The sequence below is a fragment of the Cotesia glomerata genome, linkage group LG9, assembly GCF_020080835.1.
Source record: "Cotesia glomerata isolate CgM1 linkage group LG9, MPM_Cglom_v2.3, whole genome shotgun sequence".
Taxonomy (NCBI): Eukaryota; Metazoa; Arthropoda; class Insecta; order Hymenoptera; family Braconidae; genus Cotesia; species Cotesia glomerata.
The window spans coordinates 702,641-719,275 of NC_058166.1; the positions used below are offsets into that span (position 1 = coordinate 702,641).

General features: G+C 30.1%; 1 protein-coding gene and 1 non-coding gene across 2 annotated transcripts; both read left to right on the forward strand.

The window, feature by feature from the left end:
- Positions 1–1,519: 1,519 nt before the first annotated feature.
- Positions 1,520–14,718, forward strand: LOC123271692 (importin-5). Its single transcript, XM_044738077.1, has 9 exons — positions 1,520–1,690; positions 1,991–2,140; positions 4,395–4,621; positions 4,696–4,792; positions 6,198–6,872; positions 8,879–9,529; positions 10,938–11,262; positions 12,528–13,522; positions 14,604–14,718. Exons 1-9 carry the CDS (start codon positions 1,610–1,612, stop codon positions 14,697–14,699), a joined length of 3,297 nt encoding a protein of 1,098 aa, XP_044594012.1. The 5' UTR covers positions 1,520–1,609; the 3' UTR covers positions 14,700–14,718.
- On the forward strand, positions 4,828–4,958 carry LOC123272305. Its single transcript, XR_006511055.1, has one exon.
- Positions 14,719–16,635: the final 1,917 nt, after the last annotated feature.

Genomic DNA, 16,635 nt, shown 5'->3' on the forward strand with positions numbered 1-16,635 from the left:
AGGTTAAAAAAAAGATAAAATAAAATGCAAAAACAAAAAACAGTCAAGAGATTTTTGGGTTCTAAATTAAAAGCGCAGGAAATTTTATTAAATTGTGAATTTTGAAGATATCTTTCGTTTTTTGGGATTTTTTTTGAGAAAAAAATTTTTTTTGTCAAAAATATTGACACTATCTCAAAGTAGATCTTTTTACGAACAAAATGATCTATGATAAAAGATATTTTGATTGAAAAAATAATCTATAAAGAGAGATTGAAAGTCAAAAGTAGTCTAATTTGTCAAAAATCGTGAATTTTGAAGTTATCTATCGTTTTTTAGGATTTTTTCTAGGAAAAAAATTTTTTTTAGAAAAATAATTGGTACAGTCTTAAAGTAGATCTCTTAACAAATATAATGATCTATAATAAAAGATATTTTGATTGAAAAAATGATCTATAAAGAGAGATTGAAAGTCAAAAATAGCCTTATTCGTCGGAAATCGTGAATTTTGAAAATTTATTCCGTTTTTTGGGATTTTTTATGAGAAAAAATTTTTTTTTTCAAAAATTATTGACACTTTCTTGAAGTAGATTTTTAAAGGAACAGAATGATCTATAATGAAAGATATTTTGATTAAAAAAATGATCTATTAAGATAGATTGAAAGTCAGAAGTAGCCTAATTTGTCCGAAATCGTGAATTTTGAAGGTATCTTTCGTTTTTTGGGATTTTTTCTAGGAAAAAAATTTTTTTTAGAAAAATAATTGGTACAGTCTTAAAGTAAATCTTTTAACGAATAAAATGGTCTATAATAAAGATACTTTAATTGAAAAAATGATCTATCAGAAGAGATTGAAAGTCAAAGGTAGTCTAATTCGTCCGAAATCGTAAATTTTGAAAGTATCTTTCGTTTTTTGGGATTTCTTCAAGGAAAAAAATTTTTTTTATCAAAACAATTAGAATATCCTCTAAGAAGACATTTCAAGGAACAGAATGATCTATAATAAAAGATATTTGAATTGAAAAAATGATCTATAATGAAAGATTTAAAGTCAAAAGTCGTCAAATTCGTCGGAAATCGTGAATTTTGAAGGTATCTTCGGTTTTTTGGGATTTTTTTGGGGAAAAAAATTTTTTTTATCAAAACAATTAATATAATCTTCAAGTAGACATTTTAAGGAACAAAATGACCTATAGAAAAAGTTATTTTGATCTAAGAAACAATATAAAAAAGTAAACTGAAAGTCAAAAGGGGGCAAAATTTCTAAATTTCTAATTTCAAATTTAAAATAAAAAAATCGCGCTTAAAATTTTCAATTTAAAATAAAAAATTCAAATTATTAATTCAAAATTTAAAAAACGCTTTAAAAATTAAATTTTATAATAAAAAAAAAAAATTTTTAATTTTAAATTAAAATTCAAATTTAAAAATTTTCACGCGGTTTTTTTAATTTCCCGCCATCTAGCGGCCGGTGCTTAAACTAAATTCAAATTAAGTGAGCGCCATCTGCCGTGACCTTGAGAACTTGCTAGCAAGAAAAACGGAGAAAAGTAAGAACTGTTAGCAGCGAAGAGAAGAGAAAAGTTGGACAGAGCTCGAGCCACAATCCCTCATTTTAGATTTCGGCGACATGGCGGCTGATCACGAGCAATTTAATCAACTGCTAAGCACTCTCCTAAGTACCGACAACGACGTCCGTACCCAAGCCGAGGTAATTTAATAAATTTTCCTATTTTTTAATTCCAATTAAAAAGTTGCGTTCTTAAATTCAACAAATACCCGATAAATATTTAATAACTCTGAAACTGATCGAGCACCCGCATGGTCGCGGATTCCGCGTGCTCAATATTTATTCTCCGCGAGTGGTTCGACTTTTTTCTAGTTTATTTGTTGATTTTTTTCCGTCACTTTTTTTTTTTTAATTACTGCAAAGTGAATTTTGAAGTTTTTTGAGGTTGGAATTTATTTGGCGGGAGGATTTTATGTATTTAAATGTTTTTTATTTTTTTAGGAAGCCTACAAAAATTTGCCTATACAGAGTAAGGTTACCTGGCTCCTGAATTCAATATGCACGGGGCACCTCGCCGAGGAAATTCGCGCCATGGCTGCTGTTTTACTACGACGGCTTTTCTCTTCAGAGTTTATGGACTTTTATCCCCAGGTATGATTCATTTTTTTTTACCACGGCGTCATTAATTTTTTTTTTTTTTAAATTGTAATTTATAATTTTTTTGACTTATTTAATAACTCTTAAAAATTATATTGTATAATTTTTTTTTAAATTATCTATATTATTAAGAGAATGAGAAAAATTTTGTGTCCAGGATAGTTATTCTCTATCTCTAGATACATAATTAAGAAATGACGTTTTATTTTGAGAACTATTGACATTTTTAAAGATATAAGCTCATCCTGATGTTATACTCATCGAGACCTTTCATTTGAGTACCCACATCAATTTTTCATATATTTATATATATTATATATATGTATATATGAAAAATATATCAAAAATGCATGTGGGTACTCAAATGACAACTCTTGATGAGTGCAACGTCGGGATGAGCTTATATCTTCAAAAATGTCAATAATTAAGATATGACCTTGTATCTTGTGAAATATTGACATTTTTTAAGATATAAGCTCATCCCGATGTTATACTCATCAAGACCTTTCATTTGAGTACCCACATCCATTTTTCATATATTTTATATATTTATGTATATTATATATATGTATATATGAAAAATATATCAAAAATGCATGTGGGTACTCAAATGACAGCTCTTGATGAGTGGATCATGGGGATGAGTTTATATCTTCAAAAATGTCAATAGTTAAGAAATTATCTTGTATTTTGTGAAATATTGACATTTTTGAAGATATAAGCTCATTCGGATGTTACACTCATCGAGACCTTTCATTTGAGTACCCACATCAATTTTTCATATATTTATATATATTATATATATGTATATATGAAAAATATATCAAAAATGTATGTGGGTACTCAAATGACAGCTCTTGATGAGTGCAACGTCGGGATGAGCTTATATCTTCAAAAATGTCAATAATTAAGATATGATCTTGTATCTTGTGAAATATTGACATTCTTTAAGATATAAGCTCATCCCGATGTTACACTCATCAAGACCTTTCATTTGAGTACCCACATCCATTTTTCATATATTTTATATATTTATGTATATTATATATATGTATATATGAAAAATATATCAAAAATGCATGTGGGTACTCAAATGACAGCTCTTGATGAGTGGATCATGGGGATGAGTTTATATCTTCAAAAATGTCAATAGTTAAGAAATTATCTTGTATTTTGTGAAATATTGACATTTTTGAAGATATAAGCTCATCCGGATGTTACACTCATCGAGACCTTTCATTTGAGTACCCACATCAATTTTTCATATATTATATATATGTATATATGAAAAATATATCAAAAATGCATGTGGGTACTCAAATGACAACTCTTGATGAGTGCAACGTCGGGATGAGCTTATATCTTCAAAAATGTCAATAATTAAGATATGACCTTGTATCTTGTGAAATATTGACATTTTTTAAGATATAAGCTCATCCCGATGTTATACTCATCAAGACCTTTCATTTGAGTACCCACATCCATTTTTCATATATTTTATATATTTATGTATATTACATATATGTATATATGAAAAATATATCAAAAATGCATGTGGGTACTCAAATGAAAGCTTTTGATGAGTGTAACGTCGGGATGAGCTTATATCTTCAAAAATGTCAATAATTAAGAAAGTACAGTGCAATTTAACAAAATTCATTATTTAATAAAGCAAGGTTTCAATTTTTTATAGCTCACATCACGGCAGTCACATAGTGACTGCAAAGTTACTAGTATTTTATAATTTTTCTAAAAATAATATTCTATAATTATTTATTTAAATTTTTCTTAAAATTATTTTTAATGATCATTGATAATTTTTTCATAAATTAGATTTTACTATCATTTTTAATAAATTTTACAATTTTAAAAAATTATACTTATTAATTTTTTTTAAATTATATTTTATAATTTCATCAAAAATATTTTCAATATTTTGCTTAAAATTACATTTTGAAATTATTTTTAAAAATTATTGATAATTTTTAATTAATATTATGCTATATAATTTTATTAAATAATTTTTCATAAATTATTTAATAATTATTTAAAAAATTAAATTTTTTTATTTTTTTTAAAATTATTTTTCAATATTTAAAAAAAAAATTTTTTTTTCAAGTTAATTTTTAATAATTTTTTAGTTTATCATTAGTATTATGTTTATATATTTTCTCATTAAAAATTCCATTAATATATAATTCAAAAAAATTTCCAAATATTATTTTTTACCTTAAAAAATATTTTTTAGCTCCCACCAGAAGCCCAGGATGAATTAAAAAAGCAGCTACTTTTATCAATCCAAAACGAGCAATCAGAAACAATCAGAAGAAAAATCTGCGAAGTAGTAGCAGAAGTCGCTAGAAATTTAATTGATGACGACGGCAACAATCAATGGCCGGATTTTTTGAACTTTTTATTCCAATGCGCCAACAGTCCGGTGCCAGCTTTGAAAGAAAGCGCGCTGAGAATATTCACGTAATTATCCAAAATTTAATTAACAAATTAATCACTCAATTTTTTTTATAATTAATTAATAATTTATCTTTTAGATCCGTACCGGGAGTATTTGGCAGCCAACAGAGCAATTATTTGACTTTAATCAAACAAATGTTACAACAATCGGTAATGGACACGGCTAATTACGAGGTAATTAAACCAAAGAAAATTTTAATTATTAAAAATGGAAGAATTGATACTCTAAAAATTTAAAGTTTTAATTTTTCGACACAAAATCTTCCTAAAAAATAAAAAGCTTTGCGATGACTGTAAATTGTCAAGAAATAATTTATAGACAGATACGGAGCTTACAATTTAAAATTTCCTATTAAAAATTAATTAAAAAAAAAAATTTCCTCTAAAAGTTGTAGCTTGTGTTCTTAGCTTTAAAATGACTCCTCACACGACCCTTCATGACAATTGGTTCAAAAGTTATCGTTATTTTAGTGCTCCGAAAATTGTAAATCAAATTTTCTAAATTTTCCGCAAGAGGTCACTTTTTTTGTCAATATCTCTGAATCTATAGACTTAAAAAAAAAAGTTTTTTATAAAAATTGTAGCTTGACTCACTAGCTTTAAAATGACACCTCAACCGAGCTTTAATTTTAGTTTGTTCAAAAGTTATCGCGATTTTAAATTCCGAAAATTGAAAGATCAAGTTTAGAATTTTCGGTCCGCAAGAGTTGACTTTAAACTTGAATATCTCGGAACCTATCAGTCAGATTGAAAAGTGCTCAAGACATAAATTGTAGCTTAAGATCCTAGCTTTCGAATAAGCACCTCGAGGACCCTGGAAAAAATTTCCTCAAAAAGTTGTGAATTGTTAAAACTTGATCCGTTTTTTTGATCTTTGAATTTTGGTGAGAAAAAATTTTTTCGGGTTCAATATCAAGCTGTAAGAGTAATTGGTACTTTTATAATAAAAAGAACCTTAGAAAAGTAAATTAGGGGTAATTAAAGTCGTAAAAGTAGGCCCAATTGTTGAATTTTAGTGTTTTTTCGACAATTAGTGACCATTAGATACTTAAAACTTGAAAATAATTTATGATATTAATTTTAAATAAGACTCAAATTGTTCCTAATAATGCCTTTTGTCATAAAAAGTACCTTAGAAAAGTGAATTAGGGCTTAAGGAGTAATTTAAATCGTAAAAACAGGCCCAATTGTTGAATTTTAGTGTTTTTTCGCCAATTGGTGACAATTAGACCGCTATATCTCAAAAACTATTAAAGATACAGACTTGCGCAAGGACTCAAATTATTCCTAATGATGCCTTCTACCGTAAAAAGGTCCTTAAAAGTGCTAATTACCTCTGACGGGGCAATTTGGGCCATAAAAACGCTCCGAATTGGCAAAATTCAAAGTTTTTCGACAATTGGAGGTACTTGCGCCAACAATTGGCTCTTTGCAGTTACGATTTACTTTTTTGGGCATCATTAGAAACTTTTCTAACTAAAACTCCACCCTGAAAAAAATTTCCTTAAGAAGTTATATATTTTTTAAATTTGATTTATTTTTTTGATCTTGAAAATTTTGTTGAAAAAAATTTTTTTAGGTTCAATATCAAGCTGTGAGAGCAATTGGGGCCTTTATAATCCTCCACGACAAAGAAACATCAATCCAGAAGCAATTTGCGGAATTATTACCAGCATTAGTACAAGTGACAGCTCAATCAGTGGAAAAGCAAGAAGACGAAGCACTCCTGAAGGTTCTGATCGACCTGGCAGAGACGACCCCGAAATTTTTGAGGAACCAACTGGAGACGATAATGGAGATGTGCATGAAGATATTCTCAAACAAGGACATGGGCGACAGTTGGAGGCAGCTTTCATTGGAAGTTCTGGTGACTTTGTCAGAAACCGCCCCGGCGATGGTGCGCAAGGTCGGGGGCAAGTACATCGCCGCTCTGGTCCCTTTGGTCCTCGAGATGATGACAGACTTGGAAGACGACGACGAGTGGAGCTTCAGTGACGAAATAATTGAGGAAGACAATGACTGCAACAATGTTGTCGCTGAAAGCGCGCTTGATAGATTGTCTTGCGGGCTCGGTGGCAAGACCATGTTACCCCAAATTGTTGACAATATTCCACGGATGCTCTCCAACTCCGACTGGAAGTACCGGCATGCTGCTCTCATGGCCATTTCTGCAGTTGGAGAGGGCTGTCATAAACAGATGGAGGCCATTTTGTCGCAAATTATGGAGGGGATTGTTCAGTATCTTCAGGATCCGGTAAGTTTTGATAGTTAAATTATTTTATTATAGATATTATTGACTTAAATTGTTCCTAACAATGCCTTCATTCGTAAAAATCACCTGAAAATTAATCATTGATGCTTTAAATACGTCCAATTATTGAATTTGCAAATTTTACGACAATTGGTGACAATTAAACCGGTATATTTAAAAAACTATTGATGATATCGACTCGTGTAAAGACTCAAATTGGTTCTAATAATGTCTTTAATCGTTAAAATCACCTTAAAATGAATTATTCATGCTTCAAAAGTAATTTAGGCCTTTAAAATAGGCCCAATTGTTGAATTTTCGTGTTTTTTGGACAATTGGGGACAATTAGACAATTATAACTTGAAAATAATTGATGATATTTACTTTAAATGAGGTTAAAATTGTTCTTAATAATGTCTTTTATAATAAAAAGTCCCTTTGAAGAGTGAATTAGGGCTCCAGTGGTAATTTAGGTCGTAAAAATAGGTAAAATTGTTGAATTTTTGTGTTTTTTAGACAATTGGGGACAATCAGATAATTTTAACTTGATAATAATTGATGATATTAACTTTACATAAGACTCAAACTGTTCTTAATAATGCCTTTTATGATGAAAAGTACATTAGAAGTGTAAATTAGGGTTTCAGAGGTAATTTAGGCCGTAAAAATAGGCCCAATTGTTGAATTTTGGTGTTTTTATGACAATTGGGGACGATTAAATAATTTTAATTTGGAAACTATTGATGATTTTAACTTTAAATAAGACTCAAATTGTTGCTACTAATGTCTAAAATCATAAAAAGCACCTTAGAATTGATTATTAATGCTTTAAAAGTACTTTAGGCTTTAAAATAGGCCCAATTATTTAGTTTTAGTGTTTTTTGGACAATTGGGGACAATTTGATTATTATAACTTGAAAATTATTGATAATTTTAACTTTAAATGAGGTTAAAATTGTTCTTAATAATGTCTTTTATAATAAAAAGTCCCTTAGAAGAGTGAATTAGGGCTCCAGGGGTAATTTAGGTCGTAAAAATAGGTAAAATTGTTGAATTTTTGTGTTTTTTAGACAATTGGGGACAATTAGACAATTAAAACTTGAAAATAATTGATGATATTAACTTTAAATAAGACGCAAATTGTTTTTATTAATGCCTTCAGTCATGAAAAGTACCTTAAAATTGATTATCAATGCTTCAAAAGTACTTTAGGCCTTAAAAATAGGCAAAATTGTTGAATTTTTGTGTTTTCTCGACAATTGGGAACAATTAGACAATTAAAACTTGAAAATAATTGATGATATAAACTTTAAATTAAATTCAAAGTGTTCTTGATAGTGCCATTTATAATAAAAAGTACCTTAAAAAATGAATTAAGGCTCTAAAGGTAATTTAGACCGTGAAAATACACCCAATTGTCGAATTTTAGTGTTTTTTAGAAAAATTGGCGACAATTCGACCGCTATATCTCAAAAACTATTAAATCTACTGCCTCGCGCAAGGACTCAAATTGTTCCTAACAATGCCTTCTAACATAAAAAGCTCCTTACAAGTACTAATTACTTCTTACAAGGCAATTTGGGCCATAAAAACTCTCCCAATTGTCAAAATTCAAAGTTTTTCGACAATTGGAGGCACAAGTGCGAACAATTGGCTCTCTGCAGTTACGATTAACCTTTTAGGGGATCATTAGGAGCCTTACTACTTCAAACTCCAACGAATCCGTTAATCAACAAATTATAAATTTTTCTAAGCCATGGGCCGAGTCAGCAGCCTTAGAATTCGAATCTATGGATGCGTTACGTCCATGGCAGACTAAGAGATCTCGATTAGCTCGTCGTTTTGACGGTCAAATCACCAGTCGATGTTCTAGAGAGTCGGCCTTGGACCTTTTCCTCGGTCATAGTTTTAGAACAAACATTTCTTCATAACAAATTGTCTAATTATTAAAATAAAAAATTAATACAATTTTTGGGTGGAATAAAAATTGAATAAAAAATATTTTTTAGCACCCTAGAGTCCGTTACGCAGCTTGCAACGCCGTAGGCCAAATGTCAACAGATTTTGCTCCAACATTCGAGCAAAAATTCCACGAAAAAGTGATCCCAGGCTTGCTGATGGTCCTAGACGACAACGCGAACCCACGAGTGCAAGCTCACGCCGGAGCAGCTTTGGTAAATTTCAGCGAAGACTGTCCGAAAAATATCCTCACGCCTTACTTGGATGCAATCATGGGCAAGCTCGAGAGCATCCTGACAGCTAAATTCCAAGAATTAGTTGAAAAAGGAACTAAATTAGTCCTTGAGCAAGTGGTCACGACAATTGCATCGGTAGCTGACACATGTGAGGAGCAATTCGTGACTTATTACGACCGTTTAATGCCGTGTTTGAAGTACATAATCCAGAACGCGAATCAGCAGGAGCATAAAATGCTCAGAGGAAAAACGATCGAGTGCGTCAGTTTAATTGGACTCGCCGTGGGAACCGAGAAGTTCATTAATGATGCCAGTGATGTCATGGACATGTTACTGACCACTCACGCAGAGGGCGAGCTCGCTGATGATGATCCCCAGATCAGTTATTTGATCTCTGCCTGGGCGAGACTCTGCAAGATTTTGGGGAAACAATTCGAACAGTATTTGCCTGTTGTCATGGGACCGGTGAGTAATTAAGAAATTACCTTGTATCTTAAGAACTATTGACATTTTTAAAGATATAAGCTCATCCTGATGTTATATTCATCGAGACCTTTCATTTGAGTACCCACATCAATTTTTCATATATTTCATACATTTATATATATTATTTATATGTATATATGAAAAATATATCAAAAATGCATGTGGGTACTCAAATGAAAGCTCTTGATGAGTGTAATATCAAGATGAGCTTATATCTTTAAAAATGTCAATAATTAAGAAATGACCTTGTATCGTGTGAGCTATTCACATTTTCAAAGATATAAGCTCATTCTAATGTTACACTCATCAAGACCTTTCATTTGAGTACCCACATCAATTTTTCATATATACATATATGTAATATATATATATATATATATATATATATATATATATATATATATATATATATGTATATATGAAAAACATATCTAAAATGCATGTGGGTACTCTAATAAAAGCTCTTGATAAGTGTAACATCAGGTTAAGATTATATCTTTAAAAATGTCAATTATTACGAAATTAACTTGTATCTTGTGAACTATTGACATTTTTAAAGATATAAGCTCATCCTGATGTTACACTCATCAAGACCTTTCATTTGAGTACCCACATCAATTTTTCATATATTTCATATATTTATATATATTATTTATATGTATATATGAAAAATATATCAAAAATGCATGTGGGTACTCAAATGAAAGCTCTTGATGAGTGTAATATCAAGATGAGCTTATATCTTTAAAAATGTCAATAATTAAGAAATGACCTTGTATCGTGTGAGCTATTGACATTTTCAAAGATATAAGCTCATTCTGATGTTACACTCATCAAGACCTTTCATTTGAGTACCCACATCAATTTTTCATATATTTCATACATTTATATATATTATTTATATGTATATATGAAAAATATATCAAAATGCATGTAGGTACTCAAATAAAAGCTCTTGATGAGTGTAATATCAAGATGAGCTTATATCTTTAAAAATGTCAATAATTAAGAAATGACCTTGTATCGTGTGAGCTATTGACATTTTCAAAGATATAAGCTCATTCTGATGTTACACTCATCAAGACCTTTCATTTGAGTACCCACATCAATTTTTCATATATTTATATATATATTACATATATGTATATATGAAAAATATATCAAAAATGCATGTGAGTACTCAAATGAAAGCTATTGATGAGTCTAACATCAAGATGAGCTTATATCTTAAAAATTGTTAATATTTAAGAAAGTACAGTGCAATTTAACCAGAGTCATTATTTATTAAAGCAAAATTTTATTGCAGCAATTTATTTTCATGTGAATATTAAAATTTTTATTAAAAGAATAATGAAAAATAATTAATTGTTTAAATAAATATTTCTAGGTTTTGAGAACAGCATCAATGAAGCCAGAAGTGGCTTTGCTAGACAACGAAGACATGGAAGGCGTTGAAGGCGACCTAGACTGGCAATTTGTGTCTCTGGGAGAACAGCAGAACTTTGGAATAAAGACAGCTGGACTGGAAGACAAAGCTTCAGCTTGCGAAATGCTTGTTTGCTATGCTCGTGAGCTGAAAGAAGGATTCGCGGATTATGCTGAAGAGGTGGTGAGACTCATGGTGCCCATGCTCAAGTTTTACTTTCACGATGGAGTCAGGACTGCTGCTGCACAGAGTTTGCCGTGTTTGTTAGAGTGTGCCAGAATTAAAGGTAATTATAAAAGCCTTTTTGTAGACTTTGAAATATTTTGTTGGTTTTTAAATTTTTTTATTTAAATTTTGGCGGTAAAAATAGGCCCAATCGTTGAATTTGCAAATTTTTCAACAATTGGTGACAATTAGACGTTATATTTAAAAAATTATTGAAGATATACACTCGTGTAAAGACTCAAATTGCTTCTAGTAAGGCCTTTAGTCATTAAAAGCCCCTCAAAATTTATTATCAATGTTTTAAAAGTAATTTAGGCGGTAAAAATAGGCCTAATTGTTGAATTTTAGTGATTTTTTGGACAATTGGGGACAATTAGATATTTAAAACTTGCAAATAATTGATAATATTGACTTTAAATAAGACTTAAATTCTTTCTATTGATGACTTCAATCATAAAAAGTACCCCAGAATTGATTATTAATGCTTTAAAAGTAATTTAGGCCTTAAAAATAGGCCTACTTGTTGAATTTTAGTATTTTTACGACAATTGGGGACAATTAGATGATTATAACTTGAAAATAATTGATGATATTAACTTTAAATAAGACTCAAATTGTTCTTAATAATGCCTTTTACAACAAAAAGTACCTTAGAAAAATGAATTAGGGCTTTAGAGGTAATTTAGGCCGCAAAAATATGCTTAATTGTTGAATTTTAGTGTTTTTTCGACAATTGGTGACAATTAGACCGCTATATCTCAAAATCTATCAAAGCTACACTCTCGAGCAAGGACTCAAATTGTTCCTAACAATGCCTTCTACCATAAAAATCTCCTTACAAGTACCAATTACCTCTTACGGGGCAATTTGAGCCATAAAAACGCTCCCAATTGTCAAAATTCAAAGTTTTTCGACAATTGGAGGCACTTGCGCGAACAATTGGCTCTCTGCAGTTACGATTAACTTTTTAGGGGATCATTATGAACCTTTCTACCTCAAACTCCAACAAATCCGTTAATAATCCAAAAAATTATAAATTTTTCTAAGCCATGGGCCGAGTCAGCAGCCTTAGAATTCGAATCTATGGATGCGTTACGTCCATGGCAGACTAAGAGATCTCGATTAGCTCGTCGTTTTGACGGTCAAATCACCAGTCGATGTTCTAGAGAGTCGGCCTTGGACCTTTTCCTCGGTCATAGTTTTAGAACAAACATTCCTTTTTAACAAATTTCCTAATAATTAACAAAAAATTAATACAATTAAGTGAAATAAAACTTGAATAAATATTTTTTTTAAACAATTAAAATTCCTAAATTTAAATTATAGGTCCGCAGTACCTCGAAGGAATGTGGGCGTACATTTGCCCTGACCTTTTAAAATCAATCGACAGCGAACCAGAGTCTGATGTCCTTCTAGAGCTCCTTTATTCCCTCGCAAAGTGCATCGAGCTTTTAGGAACCGGATGCTTGGACCCAGCTCAGATGACGGAGCTGCTCCGGATTCTGGACAAGCTTCTTAACGAGCACTTTGATCGCGCTGTGGCTAGGCTTGAAAAGCGCAAAGATGAAGACTACGATGAAGTAGTCGAGGAGCAGCTTCGCGATGAGGACAACGAAGATGTCTACACCCTCAACAAAGTAGCGGATATTCTTCATGCTCTATTCGCGACCCACAAGGAGACTTTCTTTCCGTACTTTGACCAAATTTGCCACCATTTTGTAAAGCTCCTCGCGCCTGAACGTTCCTGGTCCGACCACCAGTGGGCGCTGTGTGTCTTCGATGACGTAGTCGAGTTCGGAGGGCCAGCTAGCTTCAAGTACCAGGAGTACTTTTTAAGGCCGATGATTTCCTACGTCTGCGATCCTTCCGCTGAAGTTCGTCAAGCTGCCGCTTACGGCTGCGGCGTCTTTGCTCAGTTCGGCGGCGACGCTTACGCTCAAGCTTGCGCTGAAGCGCTCCCGAGGCTCGTCGAGGTCATCACTCAGCCTGAAGCCAGGAGTCAGGAAAATGTCAATCCTACGGAAAATGCCATCAGTGCGGTGACGAAAATTCTCAAGTACAACAGCAAGATGGTCAATGTTGATGAAATGCTTCCTCATTGGCTCAGTTGGCTTCCGGTGACTGAAGATGAAGACGAGGCGCCACATGTTTATGGGTACTTATGTGATCTAATTGAAGCTAATCATCCGGTGGTACTTGGGCCTAATAATGATAATTTACCTGGGTTGATATTTTACTTTGCTGAGGCATTCCTCAAGGAGGCTGTGCCTAATGACAATCCTGTTGTTCAGAGGATTACTAATCTTCTCAGACAAATTCAGGTATTTATAGAGAAATTACATTGTATCTTGAAAAATATTGAGATTTTTTAAGATATAAGCTCATCCTGATGTTATACTCATTAAGACCTTTCATTTGAGTACCCACATCACTTTTTCATATATTTTTTATATTTATATATATTACATATATGTATATATGAAAAATATATAAAAATGCATGTGGGTACTCAAAAGAAAGGTCTTGATGAGTGTAATATCAAAATGAGCTTATATCTTCAAAAATGTCAATAATTAAGAAATAACCCTGTATCTTGTGAACTATTGAGATTTTTAAAGATATAAGCTCATCCTGATGTTACACTCATCAAAAGCTTTCATTTGAGTACCCACATAACTTTTTCATATATTTTATATATTTATATATATTACATATATGTATATATGAAAAATATATAAAAATGCATGTGGGTACTCAAAAGAAAGATCTTGATGAGTGTAATATCAAAATGAGCTTATATCTTCAAAAATGTCAATAATTAAGAAATAACCCTGTATCTTGTGAACTATTGAGATTTTTAAAGATATAAGCTCATCCTGATGTTACACTCATCAAGAGCTTTCATTTGAGTACCCACATCACTTTTTCATATATTTTATATATTTATATATATTACATATATGTATATATGAAAAATATATCAAAAATGCATGTGGGTACTCAAAAGAAAGGTCTTGATGAGTGTAATATCAAAATGAGCTTATATCTTTAAAAATGTCAATAATTAATAAATAACCTTGTATCTTGAAAACTCTTGACATTTTTAAAGATATAAGTTAATCCCGATGATACACTTGTCAAGACCTTTCATTTGAGTACCCACATCAATTTTTCATATATTTCATATATTTATATATATTACATATATGTATATATGAAAAATATATCAAAAATGCATGTGGGTACTCAAATGAAAGCTCCTGATGAGTGTAACATCAGGATGAGCTTATATCTTTCAAAAAGTCAATGTTTAAGAAAGTATAGTACAATTTAACAAAAATCATTATTCATTTTCTTATAAATTATATAATTTTCTATAATTAATATAATTATTTGTTTCAGCTAAACGGAACGATGTTTGCTAATTGCGTCAGATTGCTATCATCAGAACAACAGCGAGTAATTTACGAGGCATTAAGTTTACAGCCGACTAATTAATAATGTTTTTTTTTCCATTTAAATTTAAATATAATTCTTATTAATTAATTAATTAGTTATTATTATTATTATTAATATTATTATTAATATTAAGTCTAATAAAATAAATAAGTGATAATATTTAAGAATAATTATAATTACTAGTTGATATTAAAAATGAGAATCGATTAAAAAAAAAAATCTAATATTAATAAATAAAATTAATATTAAATCATGTTATTAATAAATTAATTATTAATTTCATTATTAATATTATTGTTGTTGTATTATAATGAATTATATTCTTCATTTTGATTCTATGTTCCGCGATAAAGTTTTTTAAATTGTAACAATTAGATCTAATAAATATTTTTTTTTAATCTAATTTTTTTTTCTTATTTTTTTTAAATATTTTTTATTTAAAATTGTTTTTTTCCAAAAAAAACTTCGAATTAATTAAAAACTTTTAAGTTACCTGTTAGCTAGCGAGAGAAATTTTCTACAATGCGCCGCCTAGCGGCAAAACCAAGAACTAATATAATTTTCTTTATAATCAATAATTAATATCTCGGAAAATATTGAGTTGAGAAAAAAAATTTTTAAACAAAAATTGTAGCTTAAAGTCTTCTTTTTCAAATAAAAAATATCCGGAGTCTTAATTTTAATTAGAAAAAAAGTTATGAATTTTTTAAGTATAAAAAACTGGAAAAAATTTTTTTAAATTCGGATTTTTTAAGTTGAGGGCGCTGAAAACTTTATTAAAAAAATTTTTTTTTCAAAAAATTTTTAATAGGTCTTAAAGCTAAGACTCTAAGGATTCTAAAAATGCCGGCGAAGACATAAAAATAATTAATTTACTATTTTTAATTAGATAGTAAATTTTTAAAAATTATTTTCTTTTTACAGAGATTTTGAATTTTTTTACTTTGACAATTTTTATTAAATAAACAAGCAGTCTTAGAAAAAAATTTTTTAAACAAAAGTTGTAGCTTAAAGCTTTCTTTATATATTAAAATTAGTCCGGCGTCTTAATTTTAATTAGAAAAAAAGTTATGAATTTTTTAAACACTAAAAACGTGGTAAATTTACAAAAAAATGAGTTTTTTGAGTTGGAGGCGCTGAAAACTTTATAAAAAAAATTTTTTTAACACAAAATTTTTAGTAGGTCTTAAAGCTAAGACTCTCAGGATTCTAAAAATGCCGTCGAAGACATAAAAATAATTATTTATCTATTTTTAATTTATCAAAAAGTTTAAAAAAGTGTTTTTTGGAAAAATTTCCGAGTTTTTGATTTTGACAATTTTTATTTAATAAAATATTGGTCCTAAAAAAAAAAGTTTGGAACAAAAGTTGTAGATTTAAGTGTCCCCTTTGAGGAAAAAATTTTCCGGTTCCAAAATTTTGATTCCAAAAAAAGTTATGAATTTTTAAAGATGCAAAAATATGATAAATTCCTCAAAAAATGGGTTTTTTGAGTTGGGGGCGCTAAAAACTTTATTAAAAAAATTTTTTTTTCAAAAAATTTTTATTAGGTCTTAAAGCTAAGACTCTAAGGATTCTTAAAATGCCGGCGAAGACATAAAAATAATTATTTGTCTATTTTTAATCTAATTAATAAAATAAATTTTTTTTTTTTTTTTTAAGGTAAGTTCTTAAGAATTAAATAAAACAATAATATTTTCCGGAATCTCGATTGCATCTCACATATCACTTTACTCAGATGTCTCGGATGACAACAACTAACTGGAGCGCCTCCAAGAAAGCACGAGAAAGACAAATAGAAAAAGAGAGAGAGAGAAAAGTAGCACCTGTCTGGCGGTTTGCCTGCAGTCTCAGTGGCGCCAAAGGCCATTCCACGCGTTTGTCTTCTCCTTCTCTTTTATTTTTCTTCTTGGGTGCCGATCCCAGCTAATTCCGTCCCAGTGACAATAGACCCAACTAACAACTGGCTAAAAAA